The sequence below is a fragment of the Sebastes umbrosus genome, chromosome 3 (genome assembly GCF_015220745.1).
Source record: "Sebastes umbrosus isolate fSebUmb1 chromosome 3, fSebUmb1.pri, whole genome shotgun sequence".
NCBI classification, from domain to species: Eukaryota; Metazoa; Chordata; class Actinopteri; order Perciformes; family Sebastidae; genus Sebastes; species Sebastes umbrosus.
Window position 1 is genome coordinate 14,829,929 of NC_051271.1, and position 20,963 is coordinate 14,850,891.

At 40.6% G+C, this 20,963-nt stretch overlaps 2 protein-coding genes across 3 annotated transcripts; one reads left to right on the forward strand and one right to left on the reverse strand.

Annotated features, from left to right (window-relative positions):
• Positions 1-4,543: 4,543 nt before the first annotated feature.
• Positions 4,544-11,534, reverse strand: sparcl1 (SPARC-like 1). Of its 2 annotated transcripts, none has more exons than XM_037765432.1 (11): positions 11,383-11,534; positions 10,313-10,368; positions 10,105-10,182; positions 8,948-10,021; positions 7,621-7,729; positions 7,129-7,250; positions 6,927-7,047; positions 6,707-6,843; positions 6,351-6,499; positions 6,091-6,239; positions 4,544-5,176 (listed from the first exon to the last, which is right to left on the reverse strand). In XM_037765432.1, the coding sequence occupies exons 2-11, from the start codon at positions 10,364-10,366 to the stop codon at positions 5,148-5,150; spliced, it is 2,022 nt and encodes a 673-aa protein (XP_037621360.1). In that variant the 5' UTR covers positions 10,367-10,368; positions 11,383-11,534; the 3' UTR covers positions 4,544-5,147. The 2 variants fall into 2 exon arrangements, with proteins under 2 accessions (XP_037621360.1, XP_037621361.1); XM_037765433.1 differs by lacking the exon at positions 11,383-11,534 and adding an exon at positions 10,712-10,734.
• A 4,837-nt stretch (positions 11,535-16,371) lies between these two features.
• On the forward strand, positions 16,372-20,187 carry scpp1 (secretory calcium-binding phosphoprotein 1). The gene is made up of 9 exons (XM_037765473.1): positions 16,372-16,557; positions 16,905-16,959; positions 17,340-17,387; positions 17,716-17,796; positions 17,891-17,917; positions 18,057-18,158; positions 19,117-19,158; positions 19,279-19,338; positions 19,435-20,187. The coding sequence occupies exons 2-9, from the start codon at positions 16,906-16,908 to the stop codon at positions 19,936-19,938; spliced, it is 918 nt and encodes a 305-aa protein (XP_037621401.1). The 5' UTR covers positions 16,372-16,557; position 16,905; the 3' UTR covers positions 19,939-20,187.
• The last annotated feature ends 776 nt before the right edge of the window (positions 20,188-20,963 follow it).

Sequence of the window (20,963 nt, forward strand, 5' to 3'; positions counted from 1 at the left end):
ATTATTAAGAGCCAATTAGAGAGGAGAACTCTGACTTGTTCATAAACTATATTTGTACCTGTGTGTGTCATGGGAACCTGTTGTGTGATATGACAGCTTCTTAGATTCAAAGAAATAATGTAACAGTGAGCTGCCTGTTTTCAAATGCACTTCACCCTGTACAACCATCTGACATTGTTCTGGATACAGCTGAGTGACCACAGACAACAACAGAGTGATTCAGTGTCTTGGGGAGGGTTTGAGGAGGTTTCTGGAAGCTATAACCAGTATGAACCATCTAAATGTTGCGGGCTGTGGTTACAGGAGGCAAACAACTGACATCATCATCAACTGCTTTTTATGGAGAAACCATAAAAAACACGTGCGTTCGCTTATATGTAATTAAAGATTTACCCAGCAAGCAGCACACCAAGTGGCCGACTCAGGCTGTCTGAGGGGCACGGGCGAAAAAAATAAAACGGGTACCAGCTGCATGCAAAGGGGCACCCGTGCATAACGTTTTATAGCATGTAGGGCAACCTCTATAGCACTGCATCACATTTTCTCTACTGGAGGGTCACCCTAGAAGATGCTTTATCATGTTTTCTCCACTGGAAAATCACCCTAGAGGCCACTTTATCATGTTTACTCTACTGGTAGAGCACCCTAGAGGGCACTTTACTGTGTTTTCTCTAATGGAAGAGCACCCTAGAGGGCACTTTACTGTGTTTTCTCCACCGGAATGACAAACTGGAAAGCACTTTATCAAGTTTTCTCTACCGGAGCACCCTAGAGGACACTTTATCATGTTTTCTCTACTGGTAGAGCACCCTAGAGGGCACTTTATCATGTTTTCTCTACTGGTAGAGCACCCTAGAGGGCACTTTATCATGTTTTCTCTAATGGAAGAGCACCCTAGAGGGCACTTTACTGTGTTTTCTCCACCGGAATGACACCCTGGAAAGCACTTTATCAAGTTTTCTCTACCGGAGCACCCTAGAGGACACTTTATCATGTTTTCTCTACTGGTAGAGCACCCTAGAGGGCACTTTATCATGTTTTCTCTACTGGTAAAGCACCCTAGAGGGCACTTTATCATGTTTTCTCTACTGGAAGAGCACCCTAGAAGGCACTTTATCATGTTTTCTCTCCTGTAAGAGCACCCTAGAGAGCACTTTATCATGTTTTCTCTACTGTAAGAGCACCCTAGAGGGCATTTTATCATGTTTTCTCTACTGTAAGAGCACCCTAGAGGGCACTTTATATTGTTTTCTCTACTGGTAGAGCACCATAGAGGGCACTTTATCATGTTTTCTCTATGGAAGAGCACCCTAGAGGGCACTTTATCATGTTTTCTCTAATGGAAGAGCACCCTAGAGGGCACTTTACTGTGTTTTCTCCACTGGAATGACACCCTGGAAAGCACTTTATCAAGTTTTCTCTACCGGAGCACCCTAGAGGACACTTTATCATGTTTTCTCTACTGGTAGAGCACCCTAGAGGGCACTTTATCATGTTTTCTCTACTGGTAAAGCACCCTAGAGGGCACTTTATCATGTTTTCTCTACTGGAAGAGCACCCTAGAAGGCACTTTATCATGTTTTCTCTCCTGTAAGAGCACCCTAGAGAGCACTTTATCATGTTTTCTCTACTGTAAGAGCACCCTAGAGGGCATTTTATCATGTTTTCTCTACTGTAAGAGCACCCTAGAGGGCACTTTATCATGTTTTCTCTACTGGTAGAGCACCATAGAGGGCACTTTATCATGTTTTCTCTATGGAAGAGCACCCTAGAGGGCATTTTATCATGTTTTCTCTACTGGAAGAGCACCCTAGAGGGCACTTTATCATGTTTTCTCCACTGGAAGAGCACCCTAGAGGGCACTTTATCATGTTTTCTCCACTGGAAGAGCACCCTAGAGGGCACCAGTGAGGACACTTTTAATGAGAAGATGGTTGTGACTCCAACAAAACAGAGTAAGAAACAGAGAACAAAACAAAGTAAGAATGACATTTTAGCAAAAGTCATGTTTCCTGCTGCTATGACATATTGCAAAGTTAAAATACTTGCCCCAGGCATGTCTACTGGGAGGCCTTGTGTTCACTTTCAAGTTGATTTTTTCTCACACCAGCCTTAAAAGAACTAATCATATTGCACAACAAAACAACAGTGATGATCCCAAAATGTCATAATGCTTTTAATTTGTAGAAACCTCTGATGTTGCTGATGGACAGGAGCAGAGATATTTTGTCTGTCATGTTACATCAGCACATTTTCCCGAGTTGTTTAGAGCCATTACATTCGTTCCCAGTGTGGTCGGCTGGCTGGGTGTGTTGTCACATACTGAGGCTGCCTGTCTGGGAAAGTTGTGCTGCTGACGGGGCAGCCCACAGCAGAGCAGGTAAACACCCTCCGTTCAGTCTGGTCTGGAGCTTTACACTAATTACACACTGTCATACGGTTCAAATTAAGTAACATGTTCTTCTTGTTTTCTGTTTAACAATGTGGCAAATGATATTTCCTAATGTATTTTACGTAAATATACACATGTTTTTATATGAATGAGTTGTGAATTTATAAAGAATTTAGTTTTTTTATTATGTCACTGGCTTTATAAACACAAATCTGTTCTACTGTGATGTGGTGTGTGTAGGATGTTTCTCATATTTAGAGACACAAATCACCATGTTGCAAGTGGTGTATTATAAATAGAAATGTGTGCATACTTGTACCAGTCTCTTAAAAATAACATCAGAGGAGCCACAACCATGATGGTTGATGTTGTTCAGTGTTTTGACATCAGTGGTGGAAAGTTACTAAGTACATTTACTCAAGTACCGTACTTGTACTTTACTTGAGTATATTACTTGCTACTGTATGCTTCTACTCCACTGCATCTCAGAGTAATATTGTACCTTTTGCTCCACTACATATATTAAGGAGCTATAGTTACTTTTCAAATTAAGATTTTACAAACAAAACATGTGATCAGTTTATAAAAAATGATGCATTGTTACAGATTAAACAACCAAAAGGAAATTAAGTAGTTAAAACTTTCACAACGACATGATTAAAGTACCGCTTGTACATATTAATACTTTAGTAGTGAACGAATAATATAAGAGTAAAATAATGACAGTAGCCATTCTGCATAATGAGTACTTTTACTTTTGATACATCAAGTACATTTTGATGCTAATATTTTTGTACTTTTGAATTTTGAATGCAGGACTTTTAGTGTAACAGAGTATTTCCACACTGTGGTATTACTACTTTTACTTAAATAAAAGATCTGAGTACCTCTTCCACCTCTGTTTGACATATTTTGGGCTTCAGATGATGTGAAATCGAACATATATTTTATTCATATATTGGAATAAAGACTCCACAAAGACTCAACTGGTGAATTCCATCATTTATTGGTCATTAGTTATGATGACAGTGATGTATAACATTTGAGCATGAACAGGATCAGGATGTAGGGAATGAGTCACGTGACAGCTGCTGTGTGGTCTCATTTTGCTTGCTTCTCCTCCATCACCGTCCCCGAGCACTCTTCCTCCTCTTCAGCCGCCATCACCTTCATCACCTGTGTCCTCCTGAGGCGAGCTGCCACTGAACGCTGAAACCTCAGTCTGCCGGCTGCCCTCCCACCACCAGCGGCGCCCAGCTGCTGCAGCTGCTGCTGCTGCTGCTGCTGCTGCTGCTGCTGGATGTTGTTCAGCCCGGCCAACGAGATCAGCTGCACTTGGCCGGGAGTCAGCAGGCCACCCTGCTGTGTGTTTCCTCCAGCGTTTCTCTGTGGCAGCAGAGCAAACAGCGTGATCGGCCCGCCCCTGGCACCCTGAGGAGTCACCTGCCCCTGCAGTGGATTCACATTGGGTGCCTGCCCCGCAAGAAATGCCCCACCTTGCGGGAGAGCTCCGATGGGAATGAGCTGCTGCAGAGGAGCCTGGCCTACTTGGTTCCCGGCTGGCTGGATAAAAAACGAGTTACCAAGTTGGACTATATGTGCCAACAGGGGTTCACCATTTATTTGGAGCCCATTTTGAGCCCCAAGGTTGGCGTTGTTGCCAGCTGCTGCTCCATTATTATTCACTCCCCCATTGGCAAGTGCCTCAGCACTCCCTGATGACACGCCGCCCTCCACCACAGCAGCCAACATCTGGAAGATAACCCAAAGTATGCAGAACATGTTTGATCTCAGTCAGACAGTCGACAGGTGAAGAGTTGCTTCTTTCTCTGCTTATATACAGTATAGAGAGCGTCAGATTCAATGATCACCAAGAAAGGTCCAATCAGAGTCCAGCGCTTTATCTCAAAACAACAAGACACTGTAATCATCATGACCATGCTGCAGGCTATTTTCTGCTTTATTACCTTGCAGAGGGCCATTATTCAGGATTATGTGGCCAACCTTAACCAGGTAACAGTGACTTGCACTCTCAAAATCCATTGTTGCAGAAGTCATATTTTCATGTCATGGTGGCATCAGGGAAATTGACCGACGGATAAAACATGATATTAGAGCATAAAGTGATGTTTCCCAACTGGCACCCACCAATATGATGCAATAACTTTATTTCAGGACTGTGAAGAAAGTCATCATTAACAACAGGGTGCTGATATTGTGGAGTCCACTGCTGTCCATAAAGCTTTAATTAGAGCTTTAATGAAACATAGGATGCACAGACAAACATTTACAGCATTTGCAAGTAAGATAAGAAACACAGTTATTGTTTTACGTTTCCTACTGTAACACAAGCATGTTGATTTAAAGAGTAATTCTGCACTAAATCACTCTAACATACAAACCACAGTTATTTTAAAGCCTGGTACTATATACAACAACTTTTCTACTAATGAGCTGATGTAAACTTTTCCCCAGTTTGGAATGCATTAGAAAACAGTCTCTGGATAAAACCAGCTAAACATAACACCTTATTATATTCTAATAAAATGACTCTAGCAGTTTAGTCTAAATTACAGAACAAAGATCCAAATGTCTGAGCTTAGCCTGACACAGAAATAACAGCAGTGACCACCAACGCTTGGCCTCTATAGCAGGAGGTAAACATGAGTTTCTTTCCGTTGTACTTGTCAGAGTTCCTGTTCCTGTTGGAGCAGCGTCAACAAGCTTGTGTCGTAGATGAAGCACAAAATGAAGCTCAGAATAGCAGGTTGGCATCCATATCATCTGTGGAGAAAATAGAGAGCAGACATTAATAGGATGACAACAGTATTTGCCAAATGCATGGGAAGTATGGCAGATAAATATGAACAGATTGCGGGTAAAATGACAGCGTTTATACTGAACACCCATTACAGAAAAAAAATTGCTATGTACAGTATTTAATGTTACATTATCAATTGAATATGTATTGTCAGTCATTTTATGACTTAAATGAAATTAAATATAAAAAATAATATAAAAGAAAAATAAATTTTCCACATTCTCATTTAAGAATTTGGTTAAAATAAGCAGGCTGTTCTCATACACGTAACTATACTTACGAAAAGTAATGCACTTTAATTATTAATAGTATATAATCAATTAGTATATATCTCACAAAATCAATTTGTATGTAATCCATGTAATCGTGAACCAGGAAGTATAAGGATCGACAAACATAAAGAGGTGGTGGTCGGGGTGGATTGGGGGAGTCAAAAAACACCAAACTTTCGCCCAGCAGACTAATGTTCGTACCCCGAGTGAAACCAGAACTCAACGTTGATTTATTCGTCACGTAACTTCCCTACTTAATGTGCGTTAGACTACTTCCAGAGTTATTTTAACCAAAACCACAATCTTTTCCTAAATCTTACCAAGTTATTTTATTTTGAAAAGACAGTATGTATCACGAGGATATTGACACATGTTGCTGGATATTTGTAGGAAAACACATAAAAAATGATATCATACAAACCATATTGAGGATACATTCAAATAATGAGACACGAAAATATAAAATGTGCATTAATAGTTAACTAACTTGTCTGAAATCATCAAATTCATCATAGATATTTGATGTGAACATATACAGAGTCTCACCACCACCAAGCCATCAATGATTAGAAAAGTGTATGTTGATGTGACAGTGTTGCTCTTACCATTCTTGATACCAAAACAGGAAGTCCACTCTTTAAAGGACACCTGCTTGTCCTTGTCAGCATCGCACTCTTGAAAGAAGCGGGAGGTGCAGTGCTCCATCGGCACCAGAGGGACTCGAAGTGGGGCGAGCTCTGAGTGGGACAACACTCTGCACAGGACGTACAATTTTGATCATTGTGTGCGTATAATTCCCAGTCTGTTTGTATTATAATTAGGCTCATGAATGGGTTTTATGATGAAAAGCAGGAACAAAATGTACCTGTCAGAGGGGTGTTGATCCAGTTGAGCAAACTGCCAGTGCACCGGGTAGATGTACATGTTGTAGTTCTTCTCAAAGTCCTGCGCGAGCAGCTCAACAGAGTGATCACCAGCATGAAGACGCCTCTCACTCTCAAAGATTTTCTTCACCTACAGAATACCAGATTGACTTTGATTAGACTGTTAACAACATACATTTTATGTAAGTTTTCCTTTTGTGACTTTTGAGTCACTCATTGAGTGATTGATTGGATAGAAATAACACAACTAGATGCAGAGAAAGTACTTTAACAGCTTTCAAGATTAAGATTAAGAAGCCTGAGAATCCCACGTATTCATGTGAGCAGTGGATCTTACTCTAAAACGCTGTTTAGGCGTGAGGAAGCCAGGAGACATGGAGTCATGTTCATAGAGCTGCAGCAGCACATTTTTCAGCCAATCCCTCATTCGTAGAGGGAACTGGACCAGCTCAGTGTCCTCACATGGAGGTATTACTGAGAGAGAAACAGAGAGAAAGATCAGCGTCGAATAAACATTCCCTGCACCATACTTCAACTGTACAGTGTTTAACTCTCACGTTTGCATGGCCCGGTGTAGTCCAGGTGAAGTCTGTGTCCTTTCTTAGTGCCCTCCAGGTTGCATTTAGCAGCAAAGAGTTCACATGATGTTTCATATGTTTTGTTGTTTGTCCCACAAACCTGCAGAAATTGAACAACAAGCAATAATTAAATGCAATGCAGCAGCTGTTGTTTAGCTTTCAACAGATCATCCATACTTACGTGATCAAACTCATTGACACTGGGAGGACAATCTGACGGCTCTTGACACACACAGCTTGGCTTATTGTCCGCGTCAAGTTTACACGTCTTTCCACGTTTGCAAGGGAAGTTGTCACATGGATCTAGAAGAAAAGACACGCACCGCGATGACCTTTGACCTATACTTTGTCTGATTTTTAAAAGCAGTTGTATCAAGGATCATTCTCAGGACTGGTTTGATTTGCTTTTACAGTGTGTTGACTGTGAGCTATAACCACTACACACCACCCACTGCATTCCTCCGCCGTTTGAGTTTGTACAGCGATCAAATTCAACTTGATCTCCATTATTCACTCCTTAAGCCGTGTTGTGAGCTGTGTTTTGGTAGTGACCGTGAAGCAGAGTGATGCTATTCATGCAGAAGTTTTGGCTAAATGATCCAGTCAGCAGATTCCCGTGTGAGGCTGTTGGGATAGTGCATTAGTCAGTATGTTGAATGCTGAATAAACCAACCAGCTGGGGCTGCTGGGCGATGTACGCCTCCATTGAGAGAGGGCCTGGATTCGGGGTAGAGATCCACCGTGGCTCTTATCTGCACTGGATTCATTCCTACTAAAGGACCCTGGAAAGGAAACATGAAAATGCAATTTCTTGAGATATTTCTTGAAAGGAATTTGTTTCAACCACTTATTTATCCAATTTTTAGCACGTCAGCAAACGTAAATGTCAAATTTCCCCGATGAAAACCTGCAATAACAGATATTTTGGCCACTTGGGGGCAGCAGAAACAACATGCTTTAGACACAACACTGACATGTAACTTTTTGTTGATATGACTAACTTGTTAGCAACAATTGTCTATTTACCATAGACTGTATATAAGAAGTGGACGTAGTCACCGTGACTTCACCCATTGGATTGTGGACTGTCGTTCTGAAGCCTCGAGTTTGACATTTTGGCCGTCACCATCTTGGTTTTTTGCAACCAGATGTGACACAAGAGGGTGGAGCTAAGTACAACCGAACGCTGAATAAGACATTTTTAGGCGACCGAAAAGGTTATAATTAACTTGAATGGAATGAAAACACACTGTGAAAGGGTTAAAGCTGTCAGATGGAAACACGGACAACTTCCAGAGCGGACAACGCCGTGTTAGCAACCTGTCAAACACAAGGTAGCCACGCCCTAAAGCATACCCTGCTTTATGGTCTATTTGAAACTAGCGATTGAGACCATAAACTCATGTTTACAATGTTTACTGGGGTAATAAATCAAGTGGGAAGTAGGCTCATTTTCTCATAGACTTCTTTTTGCAACCAGAGGAGTCGCCCCCTGCTGGCTATTAGAAAGAATGCAAGTTTAAGGCACTTCAGCTTTGGCTTCACATTTCAGACCCGGAGGTTTCCCACTGCTATTTACACATCCAGCAGATATGGAGCAACATTGGAGTTGTGTTTCTGGCAACCTGGTAATTGTAAGTCCAATATTCACTCTACTTGTAGCTCTGGTTTGGTCTTCGCCTACTCATGAGTAAAATATCTGTCTCTTAGCTGCTAAATAATCCACTATGTTCACCAGGGAAACGCTAACTTAGTCTGTCTGCCGTTTGGTGCTGGGCAGGTAGTGTACAGTGCGAGCAGCTACTTGCTTCTGCCAAACATTGCTATGAGAGTTCTTGGACGTAAAACCAAAAATATGAGTTGAAGGACGCTAGGGGAACTGCGGTCGAGAGATAATTCTGTCACTATGAGCGACCCCTTTATGTGATCGATTGTAACTTTAAAAATAATGATTATAACCACTTTAAAGAGAGTAAATGTATATATCGTGTATGCATTACCCATTTCCCTGCCCGTCTCCTCTTTGCCTTCTGGGCTGTGTTGTCAATGCTGCTGCTCTCAGACGGCTGAGGATCCTGTTGGCTCTGTTCCTGTCCAAACTGTGCTTCCTCACTCTGTGGAGAGTGCTTCCTCGCCCTCTTGTTCTTCTTTTGCTTCCTTGTCTTTCCCTTGGTGTGACCTCCGCTCTCATTCTTCTCTTCCTCCTTTCCAGCCAGTTGGGACCCTGTACCGATCTTTGGTTCTTGTCGGTCAACATTTGCTTCTTCGGGCTCTTTCTCATCGACACCTTTAGATTTGTCCTGTGAATCTTTGTCCTGATCAGACACTTCCTCGCTGTCCACTGCCTCTGTGTTTTGCATGTCATGTTCATAGTCATCGGCAATGGTGGGTAGTGCTTTCTCATCGGTTTCCTCCTCTTTAACATCTGTTTTTGAAGGAGCGTGGGTTTTTATTTGAGCAGAAACAATCTGTAGAGGTTGTAAGATGCCACTATCAGCAGCGTAGTCAAGATCAACTGGGATCTCTGACTCTGTGCTGCCATCTGTTTCCTCCATAAATGCCCCTTGCTCCTTTCTGTCTGTTATCTTCTCAACAGGCTTTTCCTCCTTCTCCTTGAGTGTTTCCACCTGTTCTTCGTCTTTCTCCAGCATTTGAGCATCGCCCGTTCTCTCTTCATTTACTTCTTCTTCCTGATCCTTCCCCTCTTTAGCGTCTTCCTCCATTTCTAATTTGTGGTCCACCTCAGCTTCCTCGTCCTCAATGGTCTCCACGGCCTCACCGGACTCCATCTTGCCTTCGCCCATCTCCACTTCTTCCTCCTTTAGTTCTCTTTCTTCTGCTTCCTGCTCTTCTTCTGCTTCTTTCTTCAGGAGGTCGACCAACTCCTCCTCGCTCAGCAGGACCGCAGTGCTTTTGTCGCTCCTTTCAGCCGCCTCAAACTCTCCCTCCTCCTTGTTAGCGTTGGCATTGTCCTGGGAGCTCAGCTCCTCGTCTTCCTGCTCCTGGCTGCTGGCCTCAAACGTGACTAAAGTGGGTAAGATCTGCGGCTCGTTGGCCTCCTCTGGGATGATGTCCTGATGTCCGGGAGAAAAGACAAATATCCATTTACAACATGAAATCATCTTGTGTTTCAAATAAAAAGAGAGTCCTGCTCTACCTTTTCTTTGGTTGTATGTGAAGTCTTGTGCAATCCATGATGTTTTCCATGATGTTTTCCATGAGGTTTACTTTTCACCTACAGATATAAAGGGGATCATTAATAATGAACAAACATTCAGAACTGCAATAAACAAATATCACATCTTTTGTTCGTCAGTCCTCTCATGGCAAAGTTTAGTGTCAAATTAAGAAAAAGCGTTACTCACAGACAGGGCGAATGTTGCTGCCAGTAAGCAAAGGAATACTAAGCAGGCCCTCATACCTGAAACATTGAAATGAATATTTTACACATCAGACAAAAATCGGAACTAAATTTTATTACATGTGCTAATTTATTTGTGAATCACTGCAGAGCTGAACACTATAAACAATCAATACATTATAATCTGACTTCTATCTGGTCACAACAAAGACCTGAACTTGGCAAATCTTTCAAAGTGCATCTGTGCGCTGCCAACACTTTCATGACAAGCAGAGGGAACGGGATTGGCCTTCACGGTTGTCAAGGTTACAGTGAGATGCGCCTCTCTCTCAAAAGTCACATTCAGAGCTAAAGTAAACATTAGAAGCTACCAGACTGGAAAAAGTTGACTAAGTCCACAAACTTTTTGTCTCTCTGGACGGAAACAAAACAGACAGTACTGGGCCTGTCCGGAGGAACAATGGCTCTCTGGCTCGGCCCACTAAACCCCAAATAGGTGTAGACAGCCAGAGGGGGGGGTGTATGAAAAGTCAACCAAAGCCATAAATCACACAATTTTATTTGATCTTTATAATATCAAGGCAATGTTAGACTTTTAGACTTATTGTCCGATGGGGAAACTTCTCTCCACAGCACTGTTGTGTAGTTACAAAGGACACATATTAACTTTTGATATTTAATAATAACACCCATGTTACATGATAGTCGTAAATGTATACTATTCAATGCAATTTTAAAGATATTTTACAACTATAAAATACTGTATATGTTCATATATAGATTATGCACAATATTTAAATGTGTCTATATTATGTACAGTACATTAGTACATCACAGTTTAGACAGTATAGTAATAGTCACTACCTCTTGATGTGTACAAAAATAATTAAGGTATCAATGTCAACATCAAAGTATAGAGTTTTGGCATCACAAATGAGGCTACAACATAACCAAGCGAGTCGCTGCATACAACATACAACAAACAGTCAGAACGATGTCATTCACATCTCTATTTGATTATTAACAAATTACCGTTAAGAACAATGGAAAAGTCTCAGTAATTAGTTATTTTACCTGAGGCTGGCAGTTGCAAGAAAAATGAGAATCCTCGCCTGTGTTGAACCTGTGAAGGTGTCCTTTTGTATTCGAGACGGAGCTCACACTGTCCACATAAACTGGCAATGCACACACACACACACACACACACACACACACAGTTTTTTCTGGGTCTGTGGTGCCAACATTTTTTTTTTACTTTGGGAGGGTCTACAGAGATACCGAGAGAGGGAGAGAAAAAGGTCCTGCACTGAACTTCAATTGGCTGCTTAGCTTCCCAAAAAGAAAATCAGGGTAAAATGTTGAAACTCCAGAAGTCAAAAACAACAAAATAATCACCCATATGTTGATCTTTTTGGTGAATTTGATTTACACTTATTTTATACATTATGTATTGCCTCCAAAAAGCCAAATGGTGACAGCTGGAAATCATTAGTATCTTGTATCTTAGCATTAGTATATTATCTTTTCATTGAAAGTGATATTTGTGATGGAATTTTCCATCAATTCCTCTCTTATTGGTAGAAAGGTCAGAGTGTTTGTCAGAGTGTCCCTCTGTTGACATTATTGGGTTGGAGTCCTGTCTAGAGGAGCCACCGTTATCTGTACAGCTGTGCCTGTAGTGGAGACCGTAGAGCCAGTCGCTAGGGCAACCAGGGTCAGAGATGCCAGAGGAACGGAGTAAGTCAAAACATGATAAGGAGTAAGACACTGAGCACCGGGGAGGAAGGGCAGAGTTGTGAGGCCTTCATGCAGAGAGCATCTATTGTGGAGACCTGACAATTCTCCTTGATCAAGCTTCAATAAACCTTCTTTTGTAAGACATCATCAGCTCCGGACCTCTTCCTTCCAAAGATAACTTGTGTATCAATTATTCCATCACAATATTGATTCATCAAATTCACCAAATTTAAGTCTACTTATTACTACTAGGCTACTTAAAAAAAGGAACTTGGAAAGATTATCCTGGCAAAAACAAATCCACCTGTTCTTAAGTTATAAACACAGAGGAGAAAATAATTTATATCAAACTTAGAAAATGGATCACCCGAAAAACATTTGCTTTCTGGCTTGCCTTTCAGAGCTTCCATAGTTACTACTTATTAGGTGTGTAATTTTGAATGTGTGAATCAAGTGTAGTGTAAACATAACAGCAAATTTGGACAACCCAAACATTGCTTATAATTCAACTGTAAACCATGAATAAAGGGTGCCTTACTTGAAAGAGGTAGCGTGTTAACCATGTCTAATTACTCATTTATTTTTTGTTTTGTGAATATTTGAAGTTGAAGTGTGTTGTGTGTCGGTTGTGAAAATGTGTGAAACTTGTCACATGAGACATTTAGGACATAAATGCTTGTCATAATAATCAGTCCTGCTCCATGTCTTCCATTCATATCATTCATGTTTAATGTTTCCTGTTTTACTTTGTTACTCATCTCTCGTCTCAGATCACTTCACTTCCTGTCTTTGTGTGTTTTCCCGCCAGTTTTGATTGTCTGCCCCACCCTGATTAGTGTCACCTGTCCCTCGTTAGCCCTGCATTCACCTGCTCACCTGTTCTCACTTCCCCAATCACTCTTTAACTACATACACCTGCCCAGCTCCTTTGTTCTTTGTCAGTTTGTCGTTGTAGTAATGTGTTGTTCTGTCACCTGCTTTCCTGTAACCTGCCTGCTGGACCGTCTGCTGATTTGAACTCTCTCACCTGCTTAAAATCACTGATTTAACTAATCCTGCTGCTTCCTCAACTCTCTGACTTTAGGTCCAATCAAATCCCTGTTTGAGTTTTTCCTGCAATGACAATAATACACCATTTTGGCCACTAGATGTCACTCTGTCATAAAACTGCTCCTGAGCCACTAATATGACAAGTGTTATGATGAGTGAGATGATGATTAACAACAAGACAAATATTCATCACTATTAACAAGTATGTTCATCCACTGATCATGACAGCAGGAAGAGAGTTCACTATTGCAAATGTCTTTTTAACATTTTCTCATTATAACACACTACTGCTCATCTGACAAAGCACTTTCACATCAATGGACATGTTCACATGTACGTGTTATTCTGAGCAGTTACAGTTTTGTGACAACTTGGCACACTCTGCTGATGAAGATCATGTGATATGAACAAGAACTCCAGGAAAGTTACTAAATGGATCTTGAGGTGAGTTAACTATTCATGTGTCAATGTCATGATATGGCTTTTAGTAATATTAACATATATCTTTCATAATTATCATTACAGCAATTGTAGTACTGTGTCTGAGATCATTAGCACTTCAAGCTAAACACTCTGCGGCCAGAGGTGGAAGAAGTAGTCACATCTTTTACAAGTAAAAGAACAAATACAACAGTACAGAGATTCTCTGTAAGCCCTGACAGCCCTGCATTGAAAATTTTACTGCAGTAAAAGTGCAGGGTGTAGGATTTGGCGGCATCTATTAGTGTGGTTGCACATTGCAACCAACTGAGCACCCCTCCGCTCACTCCTCCCTTTCCAAGACTGCGGTAACGTGAGCTGCCGAGTGCAAAACCGTGGTAACGCCGTTCGCCTCACTCAGAGGCCATCCTTACCTTAATAACACTACTTTAGGAGCAACGGAAGTCAGACGGCGCGTGGCGGTACCACGGTTGAGCACTCTGCGGCTCACATTACTGAAGTTTCACAAGCGTGTCGGAGAAATACGGTGGCCTTCTGGTAATGTAAAAAAATGTGAAAGTCTCTGTCTAGAGCCAGTGTTTGTCCGAAACATGGCGGAGCAACATGGCGGACTCTGTGAAGAGAGCCCGCTCCCGATGTAGATATGAAGGGCTCATTCAGCTCACAAAAACACAACAATTCTTAATTTCAGGTGATTACTGAAAACATTGTTATGAATATTATATTCCATTTCTGCTAATAGATCCCCGCAGTGCTACACACTGCCCCTTTAAAGTACTCATTATGCAGAATAACCCATATCAGGATAATATATATTATATAATTGGATTTAAAATGATTGATACATTACATTAATTAACGTGTCAGCATCACTTTAATTTCACAGATGGTAAGGGTCGGGCTAATGTGATGTCATCTACGTACTGCTTAATCCATAATAATACATCAGAATCTATTTGTTAATTGTATTTTGTGTGAATGTTGTGAATCTGCAAAGCAACTCCTAACTAAAGCAAATAAAGTAGTGGAGTAAAGAGTACAATATCTCCCTCTGGAATGCAGTGGAGTAGAGGTATAAAGTAGCATAAAAGGGAAATAGTCAAGTAAAGTACCTCAAAGTGTACTCAAGCATACTTGAGTTATCATACTTATAGTTACTTTCCAACACTGCCTATAGGTGAGGGCAAGACACATTATTCTGTCCTTAAAATACTAATTTAAAGTGATAGTTTGGGTATGTTGAAGTGGGGTTGTGTGAGGTACTCATCCATAGTCAGTGTATTACCAACAGTAGATGGCGATAGGTGCACCCCCAGCTTGGAGGAACAGACAGGAGTACCGACACAGGAGCAAAGCAACATAGCGCTGTGGACAGCGCCGATAACAAAACGTATTTTAGCCACCTAAAAGAAAGGCTCACCTAAAATAATCAATTTCTGTTTAAGTGTATGCTATATTTAGAATATTTTTACTGCTTTATCTTGCTGTCAGAGAGCCCTTTCCGACGGGGAACTGAACTGAAAGGGAAACTTCTCGATGCTCTCTTCAAAGCCGGGTGGCTAAAATATGTTTTGCTGTCGGCCCGTCCACAGCAGTACATTGCTCCTGTGCCAGTACTCCTGTCTGTTTCTCCAAACTCGGGGCGCCCCGACTGCCATCTACTGGTAATACACTGACTATGGATAAGTACCTCACACAACCCCACTTCAAAACCCAAACTATCCCTTAAGTGTACTAATGAGCCATAATTGTCCCAGTTGCTGCTGCTCATTAAACACCAGGGAGAGAGCAGCAGACAGCTGCACCACTCTGGGTCCTGAGGATCAGATTTGAGTACCGCTGCTCTATTACTAGTCTGTCCTGCTGTAAATCTCCAGTCACATTAAGAAAAAGCGATAACTTAGATGCTGAAAGAGTCGATACATCATAAAACTTAAGTAATCTTTGGGGAGGACCCTGTTGATTGTGTGCCACAACAAGCATCAATCCTCCTCTCTCCTCCCCGTTTCTAAAGCGGGACCTTACAGCGACTGGTAGCTGTGGTTTTTGGCAAACAGCTCCAGACTGAAGAACATCCAGTCTAATTACATGTTTCTTTTTGCATGGTTGAAATCCAAAGTGAGGTTAAACGAGGAATTATGTAATCTTATTTTAGACCCGACCATACATGGACATCCGGGAAACAATTATGAGCCTCTGGGAGGAAATACAGAAGTCTTTCTTTAGGCTTTCTACTGTACAGGCTCTATTTCCAAGAACAAGTTCAATAACATCATGTAACATTGAGGATAATGGGTTACTAAACATGATTTCGTTTTTTAAAAGAGTAGTGTATTCAGCCTTAATGTTCATGTTTGACTCGATTTGTCACAAGTTTAAGCCTCCTTATTAGAAAAATGATTTTCTCAGAGCAAGGCACGACATCTCACATGCTCCTTATAATTATTTATTAGATAACAATAAAACTCAAACTATTGGTGGATTAGATAGTAAAAAAAATGAAGATAACATCCACTTCACCGGAAACGAGCGTGACCCCGTCTGGCCCTCCTTTTCCCTCTGAGTGGGTGTGCTTGTTTTCCCAACAGGCCACAAACCATATGGTGTAGTATGCTAAACTATATTTCACTGAAGACTTGGGAGGGGGTGGAGGACATGTAGTGGCTGAATGAAACAACTAGTGTGTGTGTGTGTGTGTGTGAGTGGATATGCAACCATTATCGTGCCAGTGTGTTTGTTTTGAGCTCGCTCTCCGGAAAAAATACACCTTCTTTGCGTGTCGACAGCAGAGAGACATCCGGAAGGAAGTGACGCAATCGTTTTCATTCAGGTTACTTATAGGCAGTCGTCCTCGGGGTTTCCTACAGCAGATCCACTCAGCAAGCTTTCACTGCTTCAACCGTCAGCTTTCCATACGTGGCTCAGAATAGGAACTGGTTTCTTCTGTTTGCTGCTACAGACACTGAACAAGGGCCACTGACAACATTTCTCACACCAGCTCTGAATCTAACAGACAAAGAGGTAATTGATTGATTTTATAACATCTTATTTATCATTTAATGTTGCTGATTTGTTACTATTGGTTCACATTATTCCAAACTTTCATCACTGTTAAGCGTCTTTAAGTTGTATTGTTAGTTCAACAAGTTTCCGTTAACTTTTTCTTTACGTGTTTAGCAGTTTAAGTGCAAGAGCAACTTCATGTTTTGTATTTTTAGATTATTTATAAATGTTTTTTTGTGATTTTTATGATATTTATTATTGCAAACCAGTTTAGCCCAAATTTCCCTTGAGGAACTTGTACAGTAAAAGAAATTTTAATTTTAATTGAATCACAATATTAATCACATATGGTATGTCTGTTACAGAATGAAGGTTACCATAATCATGTTTTGCCTGATGGGAGCAGTTCTTGCCAACCCAGTAAGTATGAAAATGAGACAATTAAGACTTTTCAACGTAAACATTCTGCAACTTAATGCACATTTTTGCAAATATATCAGCTTGATGCTGCAGATTAATTTACATAATATAATAATTGTATCAAATTTGTGACAAAATGACCTAGAAAGTACAGTTTCCAACCTGAATGGCATCAGAATCTGTGTTATGCATTTTCATACATCTTTCTTTTAAATTGTTTTTTCCAAAACAAAAAAACATAAAATAATGACAGTAATAACATGACAATGGAATTATTAATTGTAATATGCAATTTAAGAGCACTTCATGTGGATCCACATTGATCAAGAAACCACCATCATGTAAAATATGACCTATGACCTGTGATTTCTTTTCAACAGATTTTCTTCAATGCCGTTTTGGACTCGAATGAGCTCGACTCAAACTCGGTGAGTGTTTTCTGAAATCAGTCCTCTCTTAAAGCTATATCGCGTTGAACTCTTGCGCAGGAACTTCGACCCTGTTTACACATAAGTCATTTGACTGCAGGCAGGCTGTGCTCCTCTGACACAGTCAGCAGAAAACAATAGTTGCGGTTACTCTGAGATTCTCCAGACCTCAAGACAATTCCCATTTCAGACACTATTGTTTACTATACTGAACGTCTGGACCCATGTGTGCAGCAACAGCTTGAATGTGATGAGTGTTGGTGTTGCAGTTATAAGGTGTAATTAAATATATTGTGGTATAGTGCTTATTTTGGTTTTCTTTCCCCAGACTGAAAGTGTGTCTGTTTCACAATCATCATCATCATCATCATCATCATCATCATTGGAAAATGACACCTCAGAGCTTCAGGTAAAGCATACACTTATTCCAGGAAGGAGGAAATTATTATTTTTTGATGCCAACGACTTTTTGCAATAACGGGTTTTTCCTTTTTCTGTTGCAGAGCTCTGAAGAAAATACCTCAAATCAAGTAAGTTGTTTTGATTCGTCAACCTCCTGCATGAGATCTAATCATTTTGATCAAATTAATCTGACAATGTGTCTGTAAATGTGTCTGAATTCACCTTGTATAATGTTTTATTCACCTTGTATAATGTTTTTCTTTTCAGACTCAGAGTTCAGAGTCACAATCATCAGAATCATCAGAATCAATTGAATCATCAGAATCATCAGAATCATCAGAATCATTAGAAACCACATCCGAGGACAAGGTGGGTTGTGTCATCACTCTATTCACTTTATTGTTATCACTAAGCTACAGTCATTAAGACTCTTACTATTTATGACATTAATATTTCTCAAATATGTGTTTTTATTTAGAAGATATTTTCTGGTGAAGGGAATATTCCTGAGCAGATCAAGATCTATTTTAAAGCAAACTCTCAGGTCCATTCTTACTCAACTCGTCAATCTTTAGATCTCCATCCTCCTAAATTTCTCACTAGTAGAGGTCAATTTTGGATAAGATTTAGGGGTACAAAATTATGGAGTAGTTTTTCACATCTATCAAAAAACTGTTTATCTATTAAATGTTTGAAAAGATGCTTAAAGGGTAATTTATCTGCTGTTTTGTAACGGATTTTCCCCATGTTGTCCATGTATGTTATTTTTTTATAGTGTTATGTATAATTACTATTGCTCAGGAGTCAATGTAGATGTTTAAACCAATATCCCCCTCGCAAACATACACACACGCACCTTCTTTCTTTTCTTTTCTGATATATTTATTGTTATTGTTGTTGTTGTTGTTATTATATATATCTTGTTCTAATTGTTTGTCATCACTACTAAATAGTCATTATTTCTGTATATTAATCTCTATAACATTGTGAAATTTTAACATTGTTTAGGTGGAGGCTTCAAATAACCCCATGGAGTTTTTTGCCTCTTCCTGCTCTGTATATTATTTATTTAGTTATTGTTATGTTTGTGTAGTCTTAATTTGAGCTAAATAAATAAATATTGATGGGTTCATAACCTCAAATTCATCATTTTAGGAGTTGTGGATGGAATAGCGCAAACTCTAATAATATTTTTTAAAAAGTGTCCAGAGAAGTCCAGTAAACATTTACATTACTAAAACAAAATAAATACTGTGTTGCACTCTCCATTTTGAAAATAAAATGTTGAATTATTTCCTAAAACTGTACGTTTCTTTTCCACAAACAGACTTCAGAGGAGAGTAACAGTCAATCAGATGAGGATGATGGGGTAAGAATAATTAAATCAAGTATTTTTGTCAAACCTAGTATGTCGGCCAAATATTAATGTATGGCACGTCATCCTTCTGGTCTCCACTTATAGCTCATATTATTCACTGTATTCCCACAGAGCGACTCCATGGCTGAAACCAGAGATAACAGCATGGGCAGTGAGGAGAACATGCGAAAGGTGGGATAAAAAAAAAATAAATTTTTAAACTATATCTTGTATTAGCTGATATTAAAGTTTAGTAACACTATTTGCTCTGCTTATTCCCTGCAACAGAACTGGGTTCAAGAGCTTGCAAGCATCGATGTCCTGAGCGCAGAGGACAACAGCAGCAGCACAGAGGTCAAGGGTCAATCAGACCAGCTGCCTGAGAACCAGCTAACTCTTTCCTCCACCAGCAACACTTCCAACACAGACCTAGCGCTGGTGGAGAATCCCACCGACAGCAGTGACACCACCAGCGACAGTGCAGACACCAGTGAACTTACTGGTGTCCCCGCCTCTGACAGCAGTGAGAGCACCAGCAGTGAAAGCAACGAGACTAACGAGACCAGCGAGACCAGTGACAGCAGTGACAGCAGTGATGCCAGCCAGAGCGTGGAGGACAGTAATGCCAGCGACAGCGCCGAGCTGCAACAAATCAAAACCTGTGTGAATGGAACCCTGAACTGTGAAAATGAGGAGGATTTCTTCGAGAATATAGGAGACGATGCTCATTACGCAGTGGACAATCTGATGGTGCCAGATGAGGATGAGAGGGAGTTGAGTCTAAGGAGATGATGGCATGCACTTGTGCAGCTCTATATATTTTACCCCACTATGAACTACTACACCATTTAATGACCTGCGTGAAGACTTCAGGATGATATTTTTGCTCTTTGCCCATCGCTTCTGAATGTTGAATTTGGCATTATAATGTTACCTGCAACTCATATTGATTTATATATGTGTGATTATTAATGTGATGATGATGTAGCCTAAAAGTATTTACTTTGTTTTGATAATAATAAACAAATAATATATCCATGATATTGGGTGCTTGCATGTTTTTATATAATCATTCACACATGGGCAGTAGTGGAAAGTAACATGTAGCCTATGTTTACTTAAAGGGACTGTTTTTAACTTCTTACACGTATAAATCAATCCGGGTCGGTGTACCATGCACGTTCGCGTGTGACTACGCTGTTGAGAATCAGACTCCAACACAAACTACACGGAAGCACCAAAACCGCAAAGTTATATAGGTCGGAGTTAGTAAGAGTTAGTAGCTCTGAGAATATCTAGTGAATGTACAGTGGATGTTTATGCAGAAATAAATGCTGCAGCTCCTCCAGACCAACAGAGGTTTCCTGTGTCTTGTGAAGTGACGGGGCTCCGCAGCGAGTTACTTTATCGTCTTCGACCAGGTGATGGTGTCCCCTGTTCCCTCCGACCCCGTTTGGGAGGCTGGGGAAGGAAAAGCCAACACTAGGATCAGCATTGATTAATGGAGAGACCTTCGTCTGGTCCGCTAACATTTCTGCCAAGCAGATGAAATATAGAGTGATGTTGTGGTTTTAGCTGACGTGTGTCGCCTCACTGTTTTGACGGATGCTCGCTCACATTCAGGTAGCGCGTGCACACGGGCGAGCGCGAGCAACAGGATGCTGACTTTCGTTGACTTAATGGCCACAGATGTCGCTGTTACAACCAATTTCTGATTCTCACAAACAGTCCCTTTAAGTAGTGTACTGTAGGGTACTGTAAAGTTTTGAGTAGGTTCATTTCCAATTTCTCCACAACATTTTGAAGGTTATGTACAA